General features: G+C 41.1%; 3 protein-coding genes across 7 annotated transcripts in view; 1 reads left to right on the top strand and 2 right to left on the bottom strand.

Moving 5' to 3' along the window:
- shisa7a (shisa family member 7a) overlaps nt 1-10,486 on the bottom strand; it is an 11,244-nt gene extending 758 nt beyond the window's left edge. The window contains exons 1-6 of one of the 2 annotated variants that reach the window (XM_029452086.1): nt 10,010-10,486; nt 5,604-8,020; nt 4,724-4,878; nt 4,268-4,333; nt 3,801-3,986; nt 1-3,602 (exon numbers count right to left, since the gene is read on the bottom strand). The exon at nt 1-3,602 is cut by the window's left edge and continues 758 nt beyond it. In XM_029452086.1, the coding sequence (XP_029307946.1) occupies nt 2,551-3,602; nt 3,801-3,986; nt 4,268-4,333; nt 4,724-4,878; nt 5,604-6,472 (2,328 nt within the window). In that variant the 5' untranslated portion in view covers nt 6,473-8,020; nt 10,010-10,486 and the 3' untranslated portion in view covers nt 1-2,550. Of the gene's footprint in view, nt 3,603-3,800; nt 3,987-4,267; nt 4,334-4,723; nt 4,879-5,603; nt 8,021-8,360; nt 8,468-10,009 lie in introns of those variants that run through there. The other variant, XM_029452087.1, reaches the window with a different exon arrangement.
- Nucleotides 10,487-11,974: 1,488 nt separating this feature from the next.
- On the bottom strand, nt 11,975-16,862 carry ube2s (ubiquitin-conjugating enzyme E2S). The gene is given in 5 exon segments (XM_029452639.1): nt 11,975-13,502; nt 13,504-13,634; nt 13,722-13,912; nt 15,308-15,455; nt 16,662-16,862. Coding segments are annotated over 5 exon segments (693 nt in total). The 5' UTR covers nt 16,665-16,862; the 3' UTR covers nt 11,975-13,282.
- A 2,265-nt stretch (nt 16,863-19,127) lies between these two features.
- Nucleotides 19,128-23,732, top strand: josd2 (Josephin domain containing 2). 4 transcript variants are annotated; one of them, XM_029451172.1, is made up of 5 exons: nt 19,128-19,527; nt 19,653-19,781; nt 21,389-21,514; nt 22,025-22,219; nt 22,444-23,732. In XM_029451172.1, the coding sequence occupies exons 2-5, from the start codon at nt 19,660-19,662 to the stop codon at nt 22,550-22,552; spliced, it is 552 nt and encodes a 183-aa protein (XP_029307032.1). In that variant the 5' UTR covers nt 19,128-19,527; nt 19,653-19,659; the 3' UTR covers nt 22,553-23,732. The 4 variants fall into 4 exon arrangements, with proteins under 4 accessions (XP_029307032.1, XP_029307029.1, XP_029307030.1 ...); XM_029451169.1 differs by having other exon boundaries at nt 19,128-19,427; nt 19,629-19,781; XM_029451170.1 differs by having other exon boundaries at nt 19,128-19,427.
- The last annotated feature ends 28 nt before the right edge of the window (nt 23,733-23,760 follow it).

Here is a 23,760-nt window from a genome sequence, read left to right on the forward strand (position 1 = left end):
AACCCACAATATGTTATTGGGTCAGGCTGCTGCAGTGGAGACAACAGACCGCCTCCAGTCTGGTTAATAACTTCTGGCCCGTTCGAACACACCTATCCCTCACTGGCTGTTAAAACACCGTTGTCTACACATACGTTTAGAAGGCTGCAGATTTTTTCAATAGATATTTTTAATACCCGAGTGGAAACCTAATTTCACTTGAGATCAAGAAGTCATAAGGCCGATGTCTAGGCACAGTACATACAGCTGGAAAAATTGGCCATATAAGCGTGGATGACCTTAAAATCCAGGCATACCGTAACTGCCTCTCAATGAAATGGAGCTGGCATGCATCAAGATTTGGAATGTTTTTAAAAACTTGAATTAATGACCAGATGTATGAAAAAAAACAACTAGTCATGAGAATGCTAGCTATCTAAAAACAATAAACACTTAAATCCCACCAAGTAAAAGAACATCACATCATAAGATAATTGTTAATAATAACCATAACAGTTATAATAATTATTAATAATAACACTCCATCATATTCATAACAATTACATTTAGCACTGTGTATAGGAAGATTTTCCAAATGAAATCTGTGTTTCTGTTAATCAGTATTTCATCTCTGTAACCCTTCCACATGACTGAACAAAAACCAAGCAGTAACAAGTTCCTTCTTTGATCTGCGAAAATTATCTCTGATTTCATGTGGATAAAAAAAAAAAAATCCTCTCTCAATACAATACCCTCCATTGATCAGTCACACTGTCAGCCGCGCTCGTACAGAATGTAAACCTTGAGGACACGATACAAAGTAAGTTTGTATCTGGTGCAAATATCGGGATAGATTTTGTGCAAAGTTTATTTTGTCTCTGTGTTTCTCTTTGAACTGTGCTTAAATTGCTCTTGTTTTTTGTACACATTAATACTTAATACATCATGACAATATCAACACAAAAAAGAGAAAGAGATAGTATTTATATGGACCACAGATATCACATACTACAGTATATAGGATAGGATAGCCCTTAGTATTGATAAGCGTTGTTATTGATGAAGATTTTTTTTTCTTTCTCTTTTCTGTTTTTTTGTTGTTGTTTTTTTTACTCATACTGGCTGAAGTGCGTTATGATACAGCAAGGTCTTCCTCTTGAGGATGGGGAGGGCTTCCTAATCATCCGAGTCTCTTACGGCACATAAGCCATGCAGGAGAAGGCCTCAGGTCGCCCTCTCTCCTGACTCAGAGGTTTTTTTTGGCTTGCTCTGAAGCCAATCCTTTGAATGTACAAAATATCACTGACTTGTATAATTTGTCACCTGGTGAGAATAATAAAATGGTGATTGTCAGACCAGCTTCCTCTGTGGTATTTTCTTTGTATCTCCATAAATGGCTTTGAAGGACAGTTGTGTAAGTGCAACCTCTGCGTCACGGTCTATTCATTTGTGCTCTGTAGAAAAACCTTTGCTCTTCGTTCACAACCTGCATTAAAGCAAGTTGCCTTTTTATTGGTAAACTGAACACATGCGTCTCCTGACTCGTCTATGTTTGTGTCAAGATATTTTTGTAATAAGGTGACAGATGGCTCTATATTATTTGGTAGCCCATTGTTTTTACAGTTCTGATCTATAGATAGATGGGAACATTAGTGGAAAGTCACCCATAACGTAATCTAACATCAGTTTACACTACTGTAGTGTAGCAGTGATCAGAGTGTGAGTCTCTCTGGGGATTGGATCTAAGGTCACATGGAAAATTAGGCAACCCAGGCGTCAGATTTGTAATGTGGGAACGTACGCGGTTGAAAATCAGGTGCGGAGTCCTGCCAACAGGCTGCTGAGTCCCAGTCAGAGACAGTCCGCTGATTTACATAGGAAGCAACAAAAATCAGTTCTGTTTCCCTGTGTCAGGATGAGGTTGAGTATCAGTATCTCCAAAATCCCCTCGCCAGGCACATGGTTCACTCACACTCATCTGGTCCACCGGGCTGCTCACCCATGAGGTTCAGTTTAATAAATCATTGTTGGCGAGAGCTGAGCAGGTTGACAGTCCAGCAGGTAGTTGGCTCAATTCTCTATTAAATTCTGTGACACAATATCCCACAACGTCCTCCTCTGCATCGACCTCTTTTTATATATATATATATATATATATATATATATATCCTATCGTTCCCTATCTAATATGGCTCCTGAGTACTTTTTGAAAAACATATAAAAACAAAATGATGAACATGTCTGTTGGTTTTGTTTCACCCTTCCAGTCAGTCTTTCTACAAGTAATGGCACCGCTGTATATGGCAATATGGCAAAGTGTGTTACAAAATATGGCTGATGCAGGCTATTACATAATTGGAACAGATATTCCCCACCTAGATTTTTAATCAAGTAATCATATTTAAGCTATTTAATTACAAGATAACACTAATTTGAATAGCCTAAACACGTTATAATGTTACTATACTTTATACCTCTAGTTCTTGTAGTTATATATCTAATAGTTAAATGCAAAAGGGCAAACGACTCCTGTGCCTTTGATGAGGGTAAACTCTACATTAGGCACAGACCTCACACCGTCACCTCATTTTTACTCCCCGTCCTGATCCCCTGACTCCCTCCTGCACTTCCTGTTGACCCCCCACCGCCCGCTCCCGGTATGAAATGTAGCTGCTCAATGGTGTTTTGCCTTTTCGCTGCAAAAGCCATCCTCCTGGCGCTGTGGCCCCCTAGTGTTCCCGTTCCCATGACTACCCCCGCCCCGGGATTCTCGCCCGCCCAGCCCATGCCCCCGCTCATGTGCCCTGTTATGGGCGTGTTCCTCTCCTGCTCTCGTCCAGACGTGGGGTGAGAGTTCATCTTGATCATGTGGTGTCGGTCGAGGGAGGGCGTGGCGCAGACGTTCTGCTGGGACTGGGCCTTCTGCTGGCGAGGCAGTGTGGGGACAACCCCTCCTGTGTGGGCGTATGGATCTGTAACCCCCATCCCGGCGACACCCATCCTTTCCTCCAGATGGTCCGGGGACATGAGAATCCGTTCCTGCCTGTCCTGTCTCTCCTGCCTGTCCTGCCTGTCCTGCCTGTCCTGTCTCTCCTGTCTCTCCTGCCTGTCCTGCCTGTCCTGTCTCTCCTGTCTCTCCTGTCTCTCCTGTCTCTCCTGCCTGTCCTGTCTGTCCTGCCTCTCCTGCCTGTCCTGCGTCTTCCTGGTGAGCGTCTGCGTGTTGGAGTTCTTATTGGAGGCAGCCATGGCTTTGTAGTACTGGTGTTGCTGGTTCTTGGACATCCTGGACAGTGTCCCCGTGTTGCCAGGGACGTCACCCATGTTGAGCAGCTGGTCAGAGGGTTTAACTTTCCTCGGCTTGGAGAGAGTGTCGTAATTGGGGTTATACTGGGGCTCCGGGGGATCCAGAGGGTAAGGATTGGGGGTGGGTGAAGCAGGCATGCCAGGAGGCGGCGGCGGGATCCAGGGACGGACTGCGTGCCTGGGAAGGGTTCCTCTCCCACTGAGGGTGTAGTCTCCACCCCAGTGGAGGTGGTGCTGAGAGGACTGGAGGGCCGGCTGGGCTGTGTGAGGCCGGCGCTTTGTGGTGCAGTAACCAGATGAGTACTCATCAAGACCTTTCTCTGGAAGCCAAACAAAATGTATCTGAATTGTTTATCACCACAGTAAATAGCATCAGCACATAATGACACATCGTGGCCTTTGTGCCATAGTGTCAAGAGTGTCACCATGCTTAAGTACTCATGAAACAGCTGCGAGGGGAGAGAGGGGCAGACAGACTGGTACATTTGTCATCAATTCTAGAAAATGAAGGTACTTACCGAGTCGTTTGAGTGAGGAGTATCTGTTGAGCTCAGGCTTGGTGGCGCTCTCATAGGAGGGCGGCAGCTGAGCCAGGTTGTGCAGGGAGTGGTGGAAGGCCGGCTGGGATTTGGTGTTGTTGTGTTTATTGGAAAGCAGGGTGCCTCCAGCTGCCAGCTGAGCATTGTTCATCCTAGGGGTGCGTTCTACACAGACCACAGGGAGAAAACGACTGTGTGTTAAATGAGATTTGCTCCTCTGGATATAGCGCTCCGCTCGTAGCTGTGTGTGAATCTGCAAACATTCACTGGCACAGACAGAATTTTACTTGCTTTCAACACAAGCAACGCAAAGCTCTAAAAAAATATATTTTTTATTGTTGGGAAGAATGAGTCTACTTCAGAGCTTAAACAAAACTGAACAAGGTAAACGAAGCATCATGGTGATTACATGTTATTTACATAGGAGCTTTCACAAGCTGCCTTACCGATAGTTGCGGTGTGTTTGGGGCTGGTGCCTGAAGAGTGGATGAAATTGTGTTGCAAATTGCCCACTGCAAGTCAAAAGAACATAAGGTAATCAGCTCAAAATGGATGTCAGGCAGTTTCCAGTTCAATGGTCCTTTAACATAAAAAGATCAAGGAAACTATAGACATTTATGTATCTGCATCAATTCTCCTTCACATTATCTCACATGTACAGAGCGTCTCCACATCGTCATGTAAAGCATTCATAATTTAAGAGCACTAATCTCCGGATTCCTGTTCTTTTTTTTATACAATACCTAATGGCTACAAAAATATCTTGATGGTGGGACACAGAAAACAAGATGCGTTCACATGCAGACGTGACAAACACCATGTGCCTCGGCACACAAAGGATGCCGTAACAAAAGCTCTGATTGTGCTATTCATTAATGCTGTAAAAGACCCTAAACCCTCACATCTGTTGTCCTTGCTGGGCAGTCCTGGGGCGTAAAGATTTTTCGGAGGTCTCCCCAGTGTCCCCTGCCCGTCCCCTACAGCCAGAGCCACGCTGTTGTTTCTCTCATCCTGCTGGACTGGGCTCGACTGGTGCCGCAGCATGTCAACCAGGGCTCTAATGATGTAATAAACACAAGTTTAAAATGACAATAAACTTCATCGACTATCATTTCAAATGTATTACATTATGCTTCGTACTTCTTTTGTGATGAGCATGTGTCATTATCTGTATTGTTCACAAGGTATTTGGACAGTGTATAGGCTGGTAACAAATCAATCATATTCATGTGAGGATACATTTAGGTCATTTGATTTGAGAGCAATTTATTAAACATCCATTTTTTTATTTCTTTAATATATATATTGTATTAAATGTAATTCTTGGTCATGGTTATTCAACTTGTGTACAATGATGAACATGGTATTGTATTTGAAAAAGCAGAATTAGAAGAAAACAATACGCTAGTAATCGTTCTTTAAGAGATCAACCAAACGCTCTAAGTCAGTCTACAACCATCGTCCTGCACTACTGAAGCTCAGGATAGAAAACTGCAACCTGTACAAAAATCCAAATGCGTGTCTTTATTGCCAAGATTACGGGCCGTATATGAGATAAAAAGCCCAGAGGGATCAAAACAACCATGGATTCTGCAGCCGCCACTCGATGAAGATCAAATATGTTTCATCTGATGACTAACAACATTATTCAGAGCCCAGAATGATGAATCTGGGCCATTTATGGAGTCATGAAAACCTAAATTCATTACACCATTCATACACTGAATGAAGTAACAAATCCAGCAGTGAGAGTTGATAAAAAATAAATAATCAAAGCCTCACCTGGGCATATTGAGGTCCCTTTGGTTGGCTTCCTGTTGTACCTTGTTGAAGCCCACCTTTATGCCCACAGCGACAGCCACCATGAACACGATCACGCCTCCGATGACGAAGCCCGTGTTGTGGCTCTGCTGCTTCAGTGGATCAAAGTCTGGGTCGGGACCTAAGTCCTCTGGTAAAATCATGGCGTCCGTCTGTGGCTTGGCCCAGTCTGGAGAGAAATAGTTTTTACAAAGCTCCTGCTCCAGTTGCCGGCTACGCTCTGGGCAGCAGAAGCGGTAGTGGCAAGTTCCACAGCAAAAGATGAAGGAGTCCTTGGAGCAGTTGAAGGCGTTGTCAAAGTGTCCCATTACGTCATAATAACCTCGACATACATCAACCCATAATTCCATCATGCGGGGTGGAATGGGCGCTACCTTGGCGGCGCCTAAGGGAGGTGCGAGGGCCTCTGATGAAGTCACATTCTTGGGGAACATTACCTGGGGAAGGGGTCTCGGAGGCGTCTCGAGAACTCCCTCTGAGGTTTCTGGAAGTTTCTCAGGGGTTTTGATCCTGCCTTGGAGAGCAGCTGGCCTGATATTGGCCTGCATGGCGAGGAGAAGGAGAGGGGGGCTCGGGCCAGTCTTGGGCTGCTCGGTGAAAGGCCTCCCTGGGGGGTCTATTTGCTGAGGAGGGGGGGACGGAGAGGTCTCCACAACAGTGGTGAGCGGGGCAGTGAGGAGGGAGAGCAGGGAGACAGCGAGGACTCGGAGATTGGTGGTGGGCGTCATTTTTACATGACTAAGAGATCTATTTTCTGTTGTTGAGTCAATGCAGTATCCGCTTTTGCCGTTTAACCCACTAAAATGGCATGTGAAATATTCAAGTAGCATGTACAACCTACTGAATATTGATGATGTATCAGTAGTTTCATTCAGTAATGTTGGAGGAGGAAATTTGAAGCCTTTTTTTTGTCAGAAACTGAGTATTTATATGGTGTAATATTAGAAAAGGTCAGGAACAATACAAATGAAAAGGTCTAACACTATCAAAAACAGTTGGTAGGTTTCAATAATTGTCGATAATGGTATTAAAATGCTTTTAATTTACTGCTAGAAAGGATCTCTGAATGCGTAATGACTTCATCTTTTGCCCTCTCAAGTCCAGAACACTAAAATTGATGCGGCTTTGTAAAGAGGACAAATTGAAAACAACAATCTTCATGCTTTTAGTCCTTAATGCCTTGTTCTACGCTCCTCACTGAACAAAATGACCAATCTCTAACGTACTGCTGGAAGGAATACATTTTTGTAACCACTAAGGCTAGTAAAAATTAGTAGCAAATATTTTTCAATACAATATGGCAGTCCTATACATTCTTGCTGACCTTGGCACTTGAACAATAATCTATGGCCAGTTTTTCTTATCAAATGTAAACACTTTTATCTGTTTTGTTCATTCCAGGATGACTGTTTTAATCTGGCACATTCAGAATTGGCACTTAATTAAGATGAAAGCAATTCCTTTCTGAAAAAATTTATGAAATCTATAATTATTTTCATATATATTGTAATTTTATCAGCATTGTAAACAATCAAATGGGATTAACAGACTAAACATCTGTCTAGTAATGATGCCTAGTGTCTCTGGAGCAGGGACGTATCTCCATGTTAACTCTAGGCACGAGGCACTCGTCACATCTATAGATGCACCGTGTACTTTATCTCAATCTCTTCTATGGTTGGATTAATGTGCATCCATAGTCGCCTGGCACGGTTTCTGTGATTGGGAAGGAGGCTCAGTTTAGGTGCTGAAAATTAGGAGTTAGCATAAACCGAGGAAATGGCTCCCAGGCTGTGAAAAACATTGCAAAATGAGGCAAACGTCACAGATTTTAAATGCTCTCTATTCAGCTTTTAGGCACAAAAAGTTACCCGTGTCATTCAACCGTATCACTAATTAGATATGAACTGAATGACACATTTCGTCTCCATGTGACATGTCTCTCTAAGTAAAATTATTCTTGATTTGTCTCTGAGGTTCAAAGAATATCACTTTTGTTGAGAAATATGTAAATGTGTGAAGTTATTGTGTTGGAGGTGTTGGCAATAATAGACAGAGGCAGATCTGTCTCCCACAGAAATTATAATTACATGTAATTATCAAAAACGTCCCTATCTGTAGCGGAGAATGTAGGCACAGATGGGGGAGACAGAATGCTGAAATCACCGAGGGCTCCGCTTGTTTCGGTTACATGCTCCTCTGACCTTCTGAGGAGAGTTGAGCGAACGGAAAACGAGAGACACAAAGACTCAGTTCCCCCCACTGATTAATGTTCCAACAGTGTTTTTCTGTCGTCTCTAAATGTTCTGCTTGATTTCCAGAATTGCCTTCGGGGTTTGCACGTCGACAAACCTGGAATGTGTTGGCCAGAGTGTCCGCTGTAATACAAAAACGAGAGGCATTGGTTAGAAAGAAGCTCTGCGACCTCACTTATTGACACAATACAGTCTCTTTTTTTTTTTTTTATAATTGCATTGTGTGTATCGTGAGAGGCCGAGTGTGTGTTAGTGTGCCTGTTTGGTTGCAGGAGCTCCTGAAAAGTCAGTGATGCAGAAAAGAGAGAACGAGAGCAGAGGGATAAATGCAGGGTAGGGATTTAAATGAGCATAGAGATTGTGGCGAGCGGGAAGAGCCAGAGGTATAGATGCAGAGACGACCATGAGTGGGAGGGCGGTGTGTGGGTGGCACAGAATCAAGTACATTTCTCCCAGCACTTACCAATACAACATAGAACATCACACAAACAGCACCGCCAAACAGATCTGCAAATACAGTCAATGCCACACACAAGAAGAGTGCTAATCAGGACTGTAAATCAGCTGCTGTTAGAACATTTAAAGGGGGATAATGTGAAACTGTTAAAAGGCTTTGTGTGCATGTGAGAGGCTGTAGTAGGCATTCTGTAAACCCCCTTGTAGTCTCCTTCCCTCTCCTTTATTCCTCTTGCTCCCTCCTTCTCCTCTTTTCTCCTTCGTTCTGCCTTTCTCTCTTTCTCAGATTCTGTGCGTGGGTTGAGGCAGCTAACTCTCTCAGAATAGCACTGCAGCTCTGTCTGTGTGTGAGTGAAAGAGGCAGTGAAAGAGAAGGGAGGCAGAATCCAATCTACACCCATTAGACAATCCAGATTTCAAAGTCACATCTGCCCGTCTCTTGCTCGACAAGATGACCCTGATGCCTCGCCGCCCAACTTCCACAACCATATTTTCTGCTCCGACTCTGTTCACTCTGAGGATTTTCTGACCAATACGTCCAAACCCCTCCCCAACAAACATGCAATTACAGCTTTCTAACAATGAATGAGATTTTCAAATTCAATATATGAATTCAAAACATGCATCCCAAAAAAGCGTGAAAGTCTAATATCACATCTTTCCAGCAAAGTGACTCAACATACAGAAAAAGCAAATGTTTTCCTGTAGGTATTTTCTATACTGTGCTGTTGCAATGCAGCAGAGAGGAAGAGAGTGAGGATGGGAACTAAAGGGTGAAGGGCAGCACATTCAGAAGATGCATCCCTGAGTTGCACAACCACTGGAGGGAGAACACAGCATTTCTACAGATTCCTTTCATTGCAAATGAACAAAACAAATGAACCAAACGGCTCCCCTTACTTTCATTGCAGGACGCTGACCAGCTATGCAGACGGTTGGACATGCAACAATTTCAACAGGTGTTTGTTGGAAATTAAACAAAATGGCCTCTTTTTTTATTCTATTTTTTTTAGACACGCTGTTGCAAAATCGCACTAATATGTGAATCAATGAAGGGAGAGAAATCCTGAATGCAAGTCATGTTGCTGCAAAAAGACATTTAATCACGGAGCGGCGCAGCTTCAGTCTTATCATGAGTACAATATGTGCTGCGCAATGACTTTGCATTTGGACATCAACTCTTTAGAATACAATCCATCCTTCATTAGGTTAATAAGTTGCAACTTGCAACGAACAAGCATGCGGGTTATGGAAATGACTTGCATGTATCAGTAGGCTAAGAGTGCGTGGGTGTATCCGTGCCGGTGCGTGTGTTTGTGCGTGTGTGCGAGTGTGTGTGTGTGTGTGTGTGTGTAGTCCGGCTGGATGTGTCGGTCTTAATAACAATATGTTCATAATGTCACAATGTGCTGTTCATTAAAGTGTTTAAGTGATGAAAAACATGTCTGCCCAGCATAAGGACTAAAGATGTTTCTGTGGCGCAGCTTTCAACCAAATGTTTTGTTTGACAGCCTTCATCACAGCTGATGCGTCTAAACAGAAGCCAAACTAATTTTTCATAGAGATAGAAACACACAATGAAGGTATCAATCATTTTTGCGTGTAATTCGGTTATTGGCGTTGCATTAATAAAAGGTGCATAATGTCGTGTCTTACCTGTGCGTTGCTCGGGGGTTTGATGCTGGAGAACAGCGCTGGGAGAGCCTGCGCACTGTATCTCAGCGTTTCTCAGATGGCAGCCTGTTATTGTGGCAGAAGATAATCTGAACAGCTTGAACTGTTGCTGGATCTGCCACCTGTTTTAAAGGTTTTTCTTTCACAAGTGCTGCAGATCTCAATGATGTGTCTTCATCATGCTATTGATAATCCATCATCACGGCAGAAAGAGAGAAAAAAACGCGAGCAGAAGAGAGTCAGTGCCGACGAGATGTTCTGAAACATGTGACAAGGCGATTCAACTACAAGGCTACACATCGGAAAATTCCGATTGTTGTACAGCACAAGTTATAGTGCAACTATCCTGGAGAACAGGCAGTAATGCAGGTGCTCAAAATGACAAACGCGTCACCAATTAAAAAAAGAAATCCCTCAATTTAACTTTTCTCCATCTACAATCGACTGAAGCTGGTTCCCTTCATAATTTCCAAGCGAGATAGGTTACACCGCCTAACTGCGGCTGGCCTCATGGAGGTCCGCCGGGGGGGGAGCGCTGTGATTGGTCGCTCAGACTGGTGCTGATGAGACTCTCAGCTCCGCGCTGCTCGGCACTGATGGTCATTAGGCCCATTCAACTGGTGGCGTTCATCTTTATTCCCTTCCAATTCATTTGCTTTTTTTAATTGAATGACCCTGAATAACTGCATTGTACTTGCTCTGAGGAAAACAAATATCAGTCAGGAATTTAACTACTGTTCCGTCATACAAAGTAAAACGCAGGGTTGAGACAAAGCTATAAAAACGTGGAGGAAAACTTATTAAATTAAAGCAGTCGGTAAATTCAGCTGAAGACCTCCGCGATCCAAAGTGTGTTTTTTTTTCTTTGTATGTGTGTGTGTGTGTGTGTGTGTGATAGAGAAAAAGGGAGACATGGTTGCCACAGCAACTGTGTCATTATGTTGGTGGCAATTATGAAAGCGATGAAAACGGGGAAGGGAGAGGATTGACGCAAAAGCTCCAACACTGGAGCGTGAACGAAACTGTCAATTAGACCCGGACCTGCACCGGTATTTCAGATTTCGTAAAGTTGGAGACGAGCAGGACAGATGGAAATGTAGAAAACGTAAAAGGAGATGTAGTGATGGGTAGGCCTGTGTCAGAGATGAAGTTGGCTCGTTTGGCTTCATGCCACCGTCACACAGTCATTGCCTCCTCACGATCCTCACATCAACAGCACATGAATGAAACCGGATTTCGTTTTTTTTTTTTTTTGCAGTTTAACTGACGAGTGTGTTACATGAATTGGAATTGGTGATCACACATCAGGCCTACATGGTGAATCATAATTAATAGCAGTACACTGCAGCGACAGGAACACCAGCATGCATTCTCTTTACACTTGACCTACACTATCAGAATAAAGATTCATATAATTAGTATGCATACTTTAGTATAAAGATAACAGCAAAGAACATGGCTTTGGCACAAATTGGGGGAGGTGAATGCCAGGTGGGGGTAAGGAGGTACACACTTCAAAAGGGGGCTTGGGGAAGATGTAAAGGGTTATGTGGAGGCCCAGGTGTCTAAGAAAGGCCTGATCATTACCTGCATGGCAGGCTGATATTTCTACACAGGTGGGTGGGCTGCTGCATGTCTGCAGCAGAGCCTGGATGAGCCCTTCATTAGATGGTCCAATGACACTCTACCGGGTGCACTTTCACTCACTGGTTTGCTGGGGTGGATGCAATTACTGATTTCTTCATAATGGTTATTCCATCAATGCAGAACAGGAGACCACTATAAACTAAATAGAGTGCTATTGTAGCAGTAAAAGCAGTATCCATTCTGAGAGGCTATACTGATATATACACACACACACCTATTATTGCAGAACAGGTAAAGTTCTACCATAATAAATAATTATGCATGCAAAGGAACTCGAAATAAAAGAGCAAATATGACTCATTTTTCATTTCACTTCTTGTATTTCAATGTTTTATTAATTTAAATAATTTAAAATGGACACAAAATATCCAGCCAACAGTCTGCACAATGACAGGAGATTCAGAGGCACATTTTCCATCCAAATTAAGACAGCGCTTCAGTGCGTTTCCTTGGGAAATGTAAGCCCTGCATGCATGTACAGAGAGAAAACCCTGCCCAGGAAACCCTGCCAGTGCAACGGGTGGAGAGACAAATTCTATCAAACGTGGACATTTTCTTACAGACGTAGTCTCAGGTATCCACATGGCTGGTCGGAGAGCTGGGCACCTGAGAGCACATTGTGTTTCGTATGGAAGCAGGGGTAGTTTGAGCGAGTCGCACCACTGTATGCTTAATACAGAGAAGAGGATTCATTTTTATAAAGTAGTCTGGCAACCTACCCCGCTCCCACAGCCACTGATCTAGGTCTTCACACATAACCACAAGACAGCTGAATATGAACATGTCAATTATAAACAACTTTTGAAAATACTAGACAGTGAAACAATTTTAGAAAAATTAACATAAAAAAAGGGGTTGATTCCATGAAGAACATAACAGACCTCTTATACTCCACTGCCAAGTCTTTCCATACCTTTATTTCATTCAAATCACAATATGAAAAATACTATTTAAAAAGATGTGACAATTTGTGTGTGACATTAACAATATTCTCTCCCAATAGTGAACCCACTCACTTTTTGCACAATTGTTTAGCAACTTATAACCATTATTTCATTTGAGGTCAATTTTAAAACCTGACATTAATTAAACATCTTGGTTTGGACTCACAGGTGAGCCTGGCTGAGCAGTACACAGTACCATCACAGCAGCATTTACCAAGAAACACTTTACAAAGAGCTTATAACAAGTCTGAGACAATAGTAGTTATGTCTCATTAATGGACAGATATTAGAGGCCATGTTTTGCACAGTGAAACCTTTTCCCTGTATCATTCAGTCACACTAGGCCGAGGGCAGAATGTAACGGATGGCATGATTTTCGCAGTCAAAGTGTTGTCTTTCCTTTAAAAAGAGGAACAAACATTTTATCATCAGGTATGGAAATAATAAACGTAATGCCAACAGGACAAACTGGAGGCAAAACAGAAGTTACGGTATGAGTACAAAGTGGGCAGTCTGGATAGGTGGTAGAAAGAGTCAGGGGAAAAAAAGGGAACAAAAACATTGTCAGCACACTTCAATATTTATATTTACACACTCTCGCGCTCACACACGTACACACACACACACACACACACACACACACACTGAGAATTTTCCGGTGGTATTAAAGTCGCCTCAATGCGCGCTTTTTATCTGCTTTCTTTTTCCCTGCTACATTATTAGTGCTACTACTACTGTTGCTATTGGTGGTACTGGCTGCATTTGCTCCGTTACCCAGAGCTGCTGGCACAGCTGCCGCACTGGGTCCCGCTCTCTTCATGGGGTCACCTGCGTGCTTCTTCGGCTGTGGGCCGTCGTTAGGGTCCTGAAGTGCCCCAGAAGGGGCCCATGGCGTGGATCTCTGTGAGCAGACGAGCTCGGGACTCATATTCTGCATAGTCCTCTAACAGCAAACGCCCGGCCTCTTCGTTTAGAGCCGACTCTGGATTCGGATGGATTAGAAGACACTTGATTGTCTGTGGGGAAATAAAAGGAGAAGGAAATGTTAAAATAGTGACGCAACACAGCTGACACTCAGAACAACAACTGATGATTCTGCTTACAAGTAAGACATGTCTGAGGCCGAGCTCTGCCTTCCAGTCCCTCTTCAACACGTTGACACAGATCTCTCCCTTGTGACCCACATTTGGGTGAAAAATCTTGGTCAGGAAATACCCCTTGGGTGGAACTGCAGGGAAGTCTTTCCCGAGGACGAGACGCATACGGAAAACGCCGCCAGCAAACGGAGTTCCCTCTGTCAAAGCATAAAGAATTCATCTCATGAACAGTACGTCCTGACTGTGCCAAACTTGCTCCATAAAAACAAACAGGGTCATCGAGCGGCAACTGAGTCAACTTGAAAAAACAGAAAATCTTACACCCAAGTCACTTAGTTCAACCCCCCCCCCCCCTTTTTTTAAAATCATAATCCATTTGGGCTATAATGGAAACTGTTAGATACATTAATAAATGCAGATTCACCATTTGCCATTTTTTAGATTGTTTTATTAAAAGTCTGACCTGCTAATTCTTTCTTTCCAAGAACTAGAATTGACAGCATACAAACATTTTTTAACTTGGACTTGCAGGCGTTACAAACTGTGAGCTTCATGTCTTCTTCATTCACACTGAAGAACTTCCACTACGACGACATGATGTGTGTGTGTGTGACGCAGCTCCCACTGTGTGTGACGTGCATGCTGTGTGGATGAGATGTCATTGTCTGCGTTGCTGTGTGCTTGAAGTAAAACAATCACGTGTTAATTTGACCGGCAAAAAAAAAAAAAAAAAAAACGGATAATGAGACCAATACAAGTATCAGTGTCTAATAAATAAAACATGCACTGAAGTTACTTTTTGGTGGCGTTAACAAAATGTGAATGCGTGTCTGGCTCTTCAAGGCCTACTTAACAATAACAAGGTCTGAAACAATGAACTAATGATAACCTAGCATAGTTGGTGGGGGAGCTGACTTTACTTTAAGAAAAACTTTACATACTAGTTACTTGGGAGTGAACGTGATAAAATGATCTGAGACCTTTACAAATTGCATGCCCACTTATTGCCTGGTTCAGACTAGATGATATTTTTGTCTGTTACGATAACACCCACTGTAGTTTATTGGTGCAAGACGACACCCACGTCGAGCTATAATCGGACTGATATCGTGAAGTTTCAACCAGACATCGCTTTTGTTTTTTCCCCGTTGACCTTTAAATTGTATGGACTACTAAAGAATGATGTGATTGTTACCTGATAGTTAGCATTCAATGAATCAATGAAATGCCAAAATTATTTTAATTTTATTTTAGTATTGACCTTTCAGTAATTCCATTTTACCAGAGTTTCCTGCGTATAATATGCTAAGGAAACATCTCAGACAGACAGAAATGGATGCAAACCAAAACGGAGATGTAAAAGCACTGCTGTGGGATTTGAAAAACTTGAATGAATAATAATTTTATAAACATACAGAGGACATATATCTCTCTGCTGAATAAACCAAGTGTCTTATCATGCAACTATTATTATTGTTATCAATAATTTCTTACTTTGAGAATGTATACACAACATGGTGTTCCTTTTAATTATTTATTCAACTTAGATTGGCCAATGCCAGTTTGGCATGACACCATATTGCAATCCTTACCTGGTCCTTCGATGGCGGTATGTAGCTCAGTTATGTCTTCCTCACTTGGATAAATCTTGATACCCTCAGGCGGGTCTGCTGCTAAAGCTGAAACCTCTTTGTAGACCAAGCGAAGAATATGAGGAGGCAAATTCTCCACATTGGAGTTCTGGAGAGAGAAGAATAGTTTAGTCAACTCAGGTATTCCATATGGACAAGCACAGACCTACTACAAGAGAAAATGTAAAGCTAGAGGTATTTTGACATTGATAATGTCGAGAGCAATGGTCGAGCTGCTTTACTTACGCCATTAACTTACTGACTAATAGAGAGGAAGTTCACCTCGGTGGAGAAAATAAGTAAATGCAGCTAAATATCTGTTAATCTTTTTTTCAAACAGACACCATTTGTCCAGTAATCTTTTTCCTAGATCATATCACCAATACAATTGCAAAAATATATATACCATGCTAGTATAATAGTCTTATTTCCTTAACAGGCAACCTGTTTTGCATGTAATGTGTGTGAGAATAATGAATACTGGCATCAGTTTTGAAAATGCATTTAAGGCTTTGGCTACTTGATAACCAATTACTTGTAGGTAACAATTCAACAAACCGATGCAACATTTTTGATGATGTCCACACACATTATTCGACATCTGTTTTAATAACAAAAAAATAGATCAACCATCACTAAAAATCCAACTGGCATAAGGCAAATCAACCATCTATTACGACCCTGTCTTTCTTTCCTGACACACACACACACACACACACACACACACACACACACACACACACACACACACACACGGTGATTTTTAAGTGAGTTAATGAGTTTTATGTCTGGTTACTCCTATTTATGTATCCATTATCCTTTCAACTCTTACGAATAAGAAACATTGAGCTTTTTAGGGTGAGCTACAAAGCAGTATCCTATAGCAAAAAGTTTGAACATAAGTTAATTTGGTTGACGTAACCGTATATGGCATTTACACAATCACAAAAGCCAGGCAACATTAGTATAATGGTAAGGTAATTGTAACGGCCGTTAACGACCATCCTGTCGATAGGTAACTTTAACGTTACGTTAGTGTTTCAATACCGTTAGCTATACTAGCCTAGCCTCTATATGATAACGTTAACGATAACGCTGCTCGGTTATTTTAAAATGTGTGATACAGTAATTAATGTCCTCAATGTATCTATTACATTATACAAATATAAATGACGATTCTTAATTTACGTCGGAGACTCCAGCAAGTAGACACAACCCAAATTAAAAGCTCGACGGCTGGCAACGGCTAAACATCGGATCAAGCTAGCAGCTTCTCCCGTTAGCCGTTAGCAATAACCTCGGCCACCCGACTTACCATCTTCAAAAGGAGTTCTGCTAAGGCGGTGGATGTATGGCTGGTGTCAGATATGAGGAGACCTTTCCGTAATGTTTGAAAAAACTATCTCTGATGAAACTTAGCCGGGTCTCACTGGCTACTCTTTGCTTCTTTACGTTGACACAGGAACAAAAATAAAATCCTCAGTTTAACCTAGTACCACCGACCAATAAGCATCTTAGTGACATTACACGTCAGAGACCTTAAGCCAATCATGATACATTATTGTTGTTGCGTCACAGCTGAAAGCCCTCTTAGCTTATCAGAGTCGAAATTAAGACTGATGCTAGTCAATCATTGGTCCATTTGAAAAACTCGCACACTCCCCTGAACAGTATTGAAAAGATAAATCTATTGTACATGAAATACAATTAAAAAGCACAAGAAATGTACTGCATACCACATTTAAACATTAAACAGAGGGAGGGAGAACATTAATGAATAGAAGAATACCGGTATGTGATTAGTAGAGTGAAATTGATAGATAGAAAACATATTGAATTCAAAATTGCAGCTGAAAGCATGCAAATGGAAACCACAGTGATCATGATCAGCAAAAGCTGACACAGCTCATAATAGTGAAGATAAAGGCAGATACCTACAGGAGTAGCTAGAACACACAGAGAAAAAACAACATGTTCTCATTCAGTCAAATACAGCATTATATATCCCACTGTGCAAGACAAAAATATGGTTCCTCCTTATAACAAGAAAGATTCAACATATACCAAGATGTTTTTCTTGTGTTAGTGTCAATGACCAAAACCTATTGCTTTGTTGTTGAACATCATATAACATAAAAACCTACTTACAGCAGTACCATATACATGTGAAACATCTTTTACATATTTATGGTATAAACTGGCACTTTCCAAACCTATACTCTTTTTTTTCGTTTGGTTTGGTTTAGTTAAGATTAGTTTAGTTTAAATAACAAGAAGGAGAAAAAATGGCAACCAATTAATCAAGACAAGCATATAAAAAAAAAAATTTTGAAGATTGCAGGGATATAAAGAATCGCCTTCACTGGCAACCAGCTGCATAGAGGGCACAAAATCCTTACAAAGAGAGTTCATAATACCTAGAACCCAGTTTGGAACAACAAATATCTGCTTAAATCTGTGCTTTCTTCTCATAGTGGAAAGATTTAATGAGATTTTTTGGTTATTAAATATCCATATTTATGAGGTCTAACATTCTAGCAACACCTGTAAATAACTGCTTTTGTCATGATTTAAGACACTAACTTGTGTAACACACAAACAAGATACTTCACTGAAGTATACTACATTTAATTTATGTGGAAGTGCAAATAAGTAGTACCAATATTTCCACCTCCAGACCTGGATTATAAAATATCAAGATTATAAAATTCTATCACACCCTATGTTGACAAACCTTCAGATAATCAATCAATGTAATTTAAGATTAATTGGGGTGGTGCCTGGTAGCATAATGGTGAAGGGTCAGAGTTGTCTCTCTCTTCATGTTTCCTGTCTGTCTCTATCCAACAAAAGCTTAATGCAGAAAAATAAAATCAGTATTTCCAAAATCATGGATCAGAATTGTGAACTCATTACATTATGATACACCCTTTACATGTATATAGATTCTCACATGTACTATGAGGCTCTGACAGACAATGCCTCTATTTTCTGAGAAGGTTGAGATGTTTTATTACTTTGTGGTGGCTATTGCTATCCTGTTTGCTATTGTGTGCTGGGGAAGCAGGCTGAGGGTAGCAGATGCCAACAGACTCACCAAACTGATTTGCAAGGCCAGTGATGTTGTGGGAGTGGAGCTGGACTCTCTAACAGCGGTGTCAGAGAGGAGGATGTTGTCCGAGGTACGGGTCATGTCATCTAGGCCAATGTCTCCCACCCACTCCATGACGTGCTGGTCAAACATAGCAGTACATTCATGCAAGACTTATTCCACCAAGATGCACCAAAGAGCGCCACAGGATTCTGCCTTTGGCCATTACACTCTTCAAATCCTCCCTCTCAGTATGTCAGGCACTCTGAGTCAATAGACTGGCCATGGCATTTTACCCCTGTCAGCAGCCGTAATTATTATATCTAAACTGTGGACACTTTGGCATTAATACTGTATTATACTGTATAATTAAAACAATATTCTTATGTATCTTACTTGCACTATTCTGCATTAAACACTTAAACCATATATCCCTTCTTTAGTATTATTATTACACTATTATATATATTGTAATATACATTATTTTACATATTTTTTGTTGTTATATAGCCTATTTTACAATGTTGACATTTTAATTTATTTCTTTAACGTATCTATGTTTATATATGTATATACATATATAGATACATTATATGTGTATATTATATATATATATATATTATTTTTTTCCTACCAAAAATAAAAAGTCACCACCAATAAGCAGGCTCACCACTAGGGAGCGCTTCAACACAACACCCACAGGTAATGACCGCCTGGTGGACTGAGGACGCTTTGTGTGCGTAACCAAGGAGATAACTCTTAACGTTTATTTTACCGTATTTATGTTTGAACGAGTAACATAGGAATAGACAACGGGTTAAAACGACAGATGTGTTTGCTCTAGTTCTGCTGCTTATACCGTAAATGGGTGTGACACCCACACAACAACAACATCACAACAAAAACAACGGATCTGCTTCCGGTTTCTGGATGTAGCTGTCAGACTCCAGCATCTTTTTTTTTTTAAACGGGGAAGCGCTTTATCAGCAGGTCAGTAGCGTCATGTAGCTATTGTAGATTAATAATAGTTCACTTTGCCGTTGTTTTGCTGTCCAAACACGGAGCATAGTCAGCTTTAGCCGCCGTTACGGTAAGCTAACGACTTTAAAGTTATTGTTAGCCTGAATGGACTGTGCTGCTGCGATAGCTACACAGCTAACTGTATTACAGCTAATGTTTATCTGTTAACAGGACTTCTTCTGTGTGTATCTTAAGCTTTATTATGAGCGAAGGAGAAGTGTTTCATGAGAAACAACGATTGGAGCTGTGCGCGATCCATGCACTGAACAACGTGCTCCAGGAGCGGGTGTTCACCAAGGAGACAGCCGATGACATCTGCAAACGGTAGGATAACGTTTTGAGGATGTGTCGCTGTGTCTGCTCATGAAGCTAAAACATATTCAGCTGCTTTGTTTCAATCAAAAAGTGCATTTAAAGTGGGAATCCAAAACAAATTGGTAACATAACATAACCTGACAGTATTTTAAAATTATTATTATTATTATTAATAATAATAATAATAATAATTTTAAAATACTGTCAGGTTAAGTAATAGTAATCAATTTGATTTGTATAGCACCTTTCAAAACATAATTACCAAGTGCTTCACAACCGCAAAAAATAAAAACAGAATTCAATAAATTGACATAAAGCAAAGTAACAATGCACTAAGATGAAGTATCCAATATGAATGTTAAACAAATAAAACAATGTAATTCATTATTAGACATACACAGCAAGGAATTAATTAAGTAAAACCGCATTATTTATAAAAAAATTAAAAGAAATGTAAAAGAGGACAAAGATATCTTCCAGCAAATCATTCCAGAGCCCTGATAGCATCTTGTAATCTCCAAAAGGGACCCACCGGAGTATCTCAGGCTACATTTAGGCTCATATGGGATTAAATACTCAGTTGGAATATTAGGTTGTAGGTTAGTATTTGGAATATTAGCCCGTAGCCCCATTTGTAAACTCAGCCCTCCATATATTTCTTCATAATGTGGTTACAAAGCCTCCCTATCAACATTTATTTTATAGCTGTAATGCAGCATCTGGTTGTATCTTCACAGATACCTTTTGTGATAATGTCTGCTTTCTGTCCAGATTGATTAAAAAAATCTTTGTTAGACGTTTTTGTTAAAATGCAAAATTTCCGCAGCCTGCCATTGATAACGCAGTAGAAAGTTAGAGCAGAGTGAGTACAGTCTTTGTTTTGCCCCGAGCACACATTTTATCATCTGACTCTTAGACGTCTGTTGGTTTGAACTTCTAACCTGATGTTAGATGCTATAACAGGTGAAGAAAAAAGCATTTTGATTTTCTCCAAAGGTTAACACAGGGAAGAGAACACAGTGTGGCTGAATTATGGAGTAACATAAGGATGTTTAGGTTGTTTCAGATAAAGCAGTAATGCTGTTTAACAGTGTGTTGTCAACAGTGATTGCAAACCAAAACTTAGGTCACTGTGTTCTATCTTATGACTTCCCACAGTCCCAAGACCCACAGCATTCTCACAGGATTTCTCACAGTGTTTTGTGTATTATAACATTAACCTTCAGGGTATAACAGCAGTGGTGCAATTTCACACTGCAAAAGCCATTTCATCAAGTGTGGCTGTTGTTAAGAATGTAATTTACTAACTGTATTGACTATGAAACGAGATGAGTAGCTTGTGACCTTGGCGAAAGAATTTGCTGCGGTAAACCCTGTGACTTCAATGAGTCACAGAAACTTCTTCCTGGTTGTTGTTATCAAATACATTTTTATTGAAATGAAGGACAGTTCTAAAATAATACGTAGCTGTATCCCAGAGTGAACTAAACCTCACAGCGGTCCTGACTCCCAACGGTCCTGGCAAGAAGAGGCCACATTTAAAACGTAGCTGTACCGAATACCAGTTAGATATTCACTTTAAAATGCTTTATTGCTCTGTTTCTCCCTCTCTGCAGGCTGGCTCCACAGTGTGTGGTGAACCCTCACCGCTCAGTGTTAGGTACAGGAAACTATGACGTCAACGTCATCATGGCGGCACTACAGAGCCGGGAACTGGCTGCAGTGTGGTGGGACAAACGCAGGTTAGTGAGACACGCTGAGCCCTGTCGGGTGAGAAAGTTCAGGATTTACTGCACTGACATGTTTAATTGAAAAGCATCATTTTGTTTTTGAGGGACGGTCCACCACAAAAAACACATTGCTATGTAGTTGCATTTCCTGGGCTTGTTTTTCTCAGTTGGTAATGCATTACTCCTATTTCCATGGTAAATAAACATATAAATATACAGTAAATTGTTGTTAGGAGTTTAAATCATCAGCATTTTGTGTCAGGCCAAGAACAAATGCATATTCTTTTAGACTTGCAGACAAAAATATTTTACTCGCACTACTAACCATGTCCAGCTACGTGTAATAATGTGACTTTTATTTTGGTAGATTTAGTAACTGAGTAAGTGCAGCAGAAGTTGCTGAGCTCAATTCTATTGCAACAGTCCACCATGAAATAAACCGAACACAACAGATAACTAAGAACATCTCAAGGTGGAGGTTTTGTTTAATATGTCCTTTCTCCCTTTAAAACAAAAATACAGGACGGTTCAGAGCCTTTGCATGTCAAAGGTCCAGGGTTTTATTCTTAACGTCCCATCACGAGTGTCTCTTGGAATCGTGTCCCTCCCACTCCGACGGCGGCACTGGCTCGCGGTTCGGCAAGTTAACGGACAGTACTACAACCTGGACTCCAAACTGAAGAGTCCTGTCTGTATTGGGGGAGAAGCAGAACTACGGTAAGACTGTGCATTCACGTCTTTAAAATGTCTCTTTTAGAGCGGACATCTGTGTGTCTGCTCTGAGTGAGAGCAGCGAGTGAGTCATCCCATATGAGCGGTCACATGTGGCTTACCTCACTGTTTGTTTGTGTTAGAGCGCTGCACTCTAGTAATTTGCCCTCTTGTCTGTGTCCATGTTATTCTAACTTTTTCCCTTTTTGTCGTCATTGTTTCTCTTCCAGCACATTTCTCAGCGAACAGCTTTCTCAGGATGTGGCCGAGATGCTCCTGGTCGTCCGGCGGGAGGTGGAGGAGGACGGTTCATGGCTGAACTCTGACAACCCCAAGTAGTGATGCCTTGGACATACCTTTACATAGCACGGAAAAGAAACTTCTCTGGGATAGTGACTGACTTCTTTTAAAAAAATAATTTTTTAAACCTCATTACAGAAAACTTCAGGGAATGCACTAAAATAAATTGAATATCGACACACAGAGGAAATTCCAAAGAGAAGCAAAGACGGGCGTTTACTCCCGAGATGAAGTACTGTTGTGATTGTAGCCGCTGTAAAAGCTTTCGCTCTGATATGACCCATGTATCTGCGTTGTCCTTCTCTTAGTACCTTTGTTTTTTAACACTGGGAAGGTGCATCTAAGCTAACAAAGTGCAAATGTGGGCTTGTTTGATGACATATGACTGAAATTTTTGTTTTATAGTAGGACTGATTGCAGTGTTTGTGCATGAAAAGACATCTGCAAATAAGGATAACTGGACTAGTTTGAGTACTTAAACATCACCAAGATGAAAATGGTTTAACTGTCGTGGACTATTACCATCAAATCGCCAAAGCCATGTCAGTTTGTACTCTGCATACGAGACAGTCATGTCAAAATGTATCAGTTATCAAGCAGCACCTGAGTGCACTGTCTCTTCCCACGACCCTCGTTGTAAACCTTCTATGCACTGCCGAGTTTGATTTGTTAACACTGTTTGTCTTTGTTCTCACAGGCACAGGTACTGCGAAGGCATCAGGCATGGAAGGACCTCCAGTGTCTTTGCATGTCTTTGTACTACAAAGTTCTAGACATTTTTCCTAGCGTGCCACGTTTTAAAAAAAATAGTTTTTCAAATGTGTTTTGTTTTCCTCTTGTTTAGCTGTATAGTGTAAAGAAGAAAGAAACCAATGCAGACATGATTAGGATGGACATTTCACCCAGGTTTCAAGTCTCTTCAGATTGAGTTTCGCACATGAATGAAAGAGATAGTCTTATTTTGAATCTGAAAGGAACGGTTGCAAGAATATAAAGGACACTATTCTTGATTTGTTTTAAATTACGCTGACATGCAAAAACACTGGTTCTGTGACTAACCTTTACGTTTGTATTGTGTCTCCTATTGATCTATGCATATCCAAAAGAGTAGGAGCGCTGTCTCTGGTACACACTAGTGACTAGCTCACATATACCGACGCTCAGAGGTTCATAATAGTGAAACTTATTTATATTAAACTTTGACCTCTTGTTTTAAGTATTTACTTTGCACTTGTTTGTCACTGACA

The sequence above is a fragment of the Cottoperca gobio genome, chromosome 16 (genome assembly GCF_900634415.1).
Source record: "Cottoperca gobio chromosome 16, fCotGob3.1, whole genome shotgun sequence".
Lineage (NCBI taxonomy): Eukaryota > Metazoa > Chordata > Actinopteri > Perciformes > Bovichtidae > Cottoperca > Cottoperca gobio.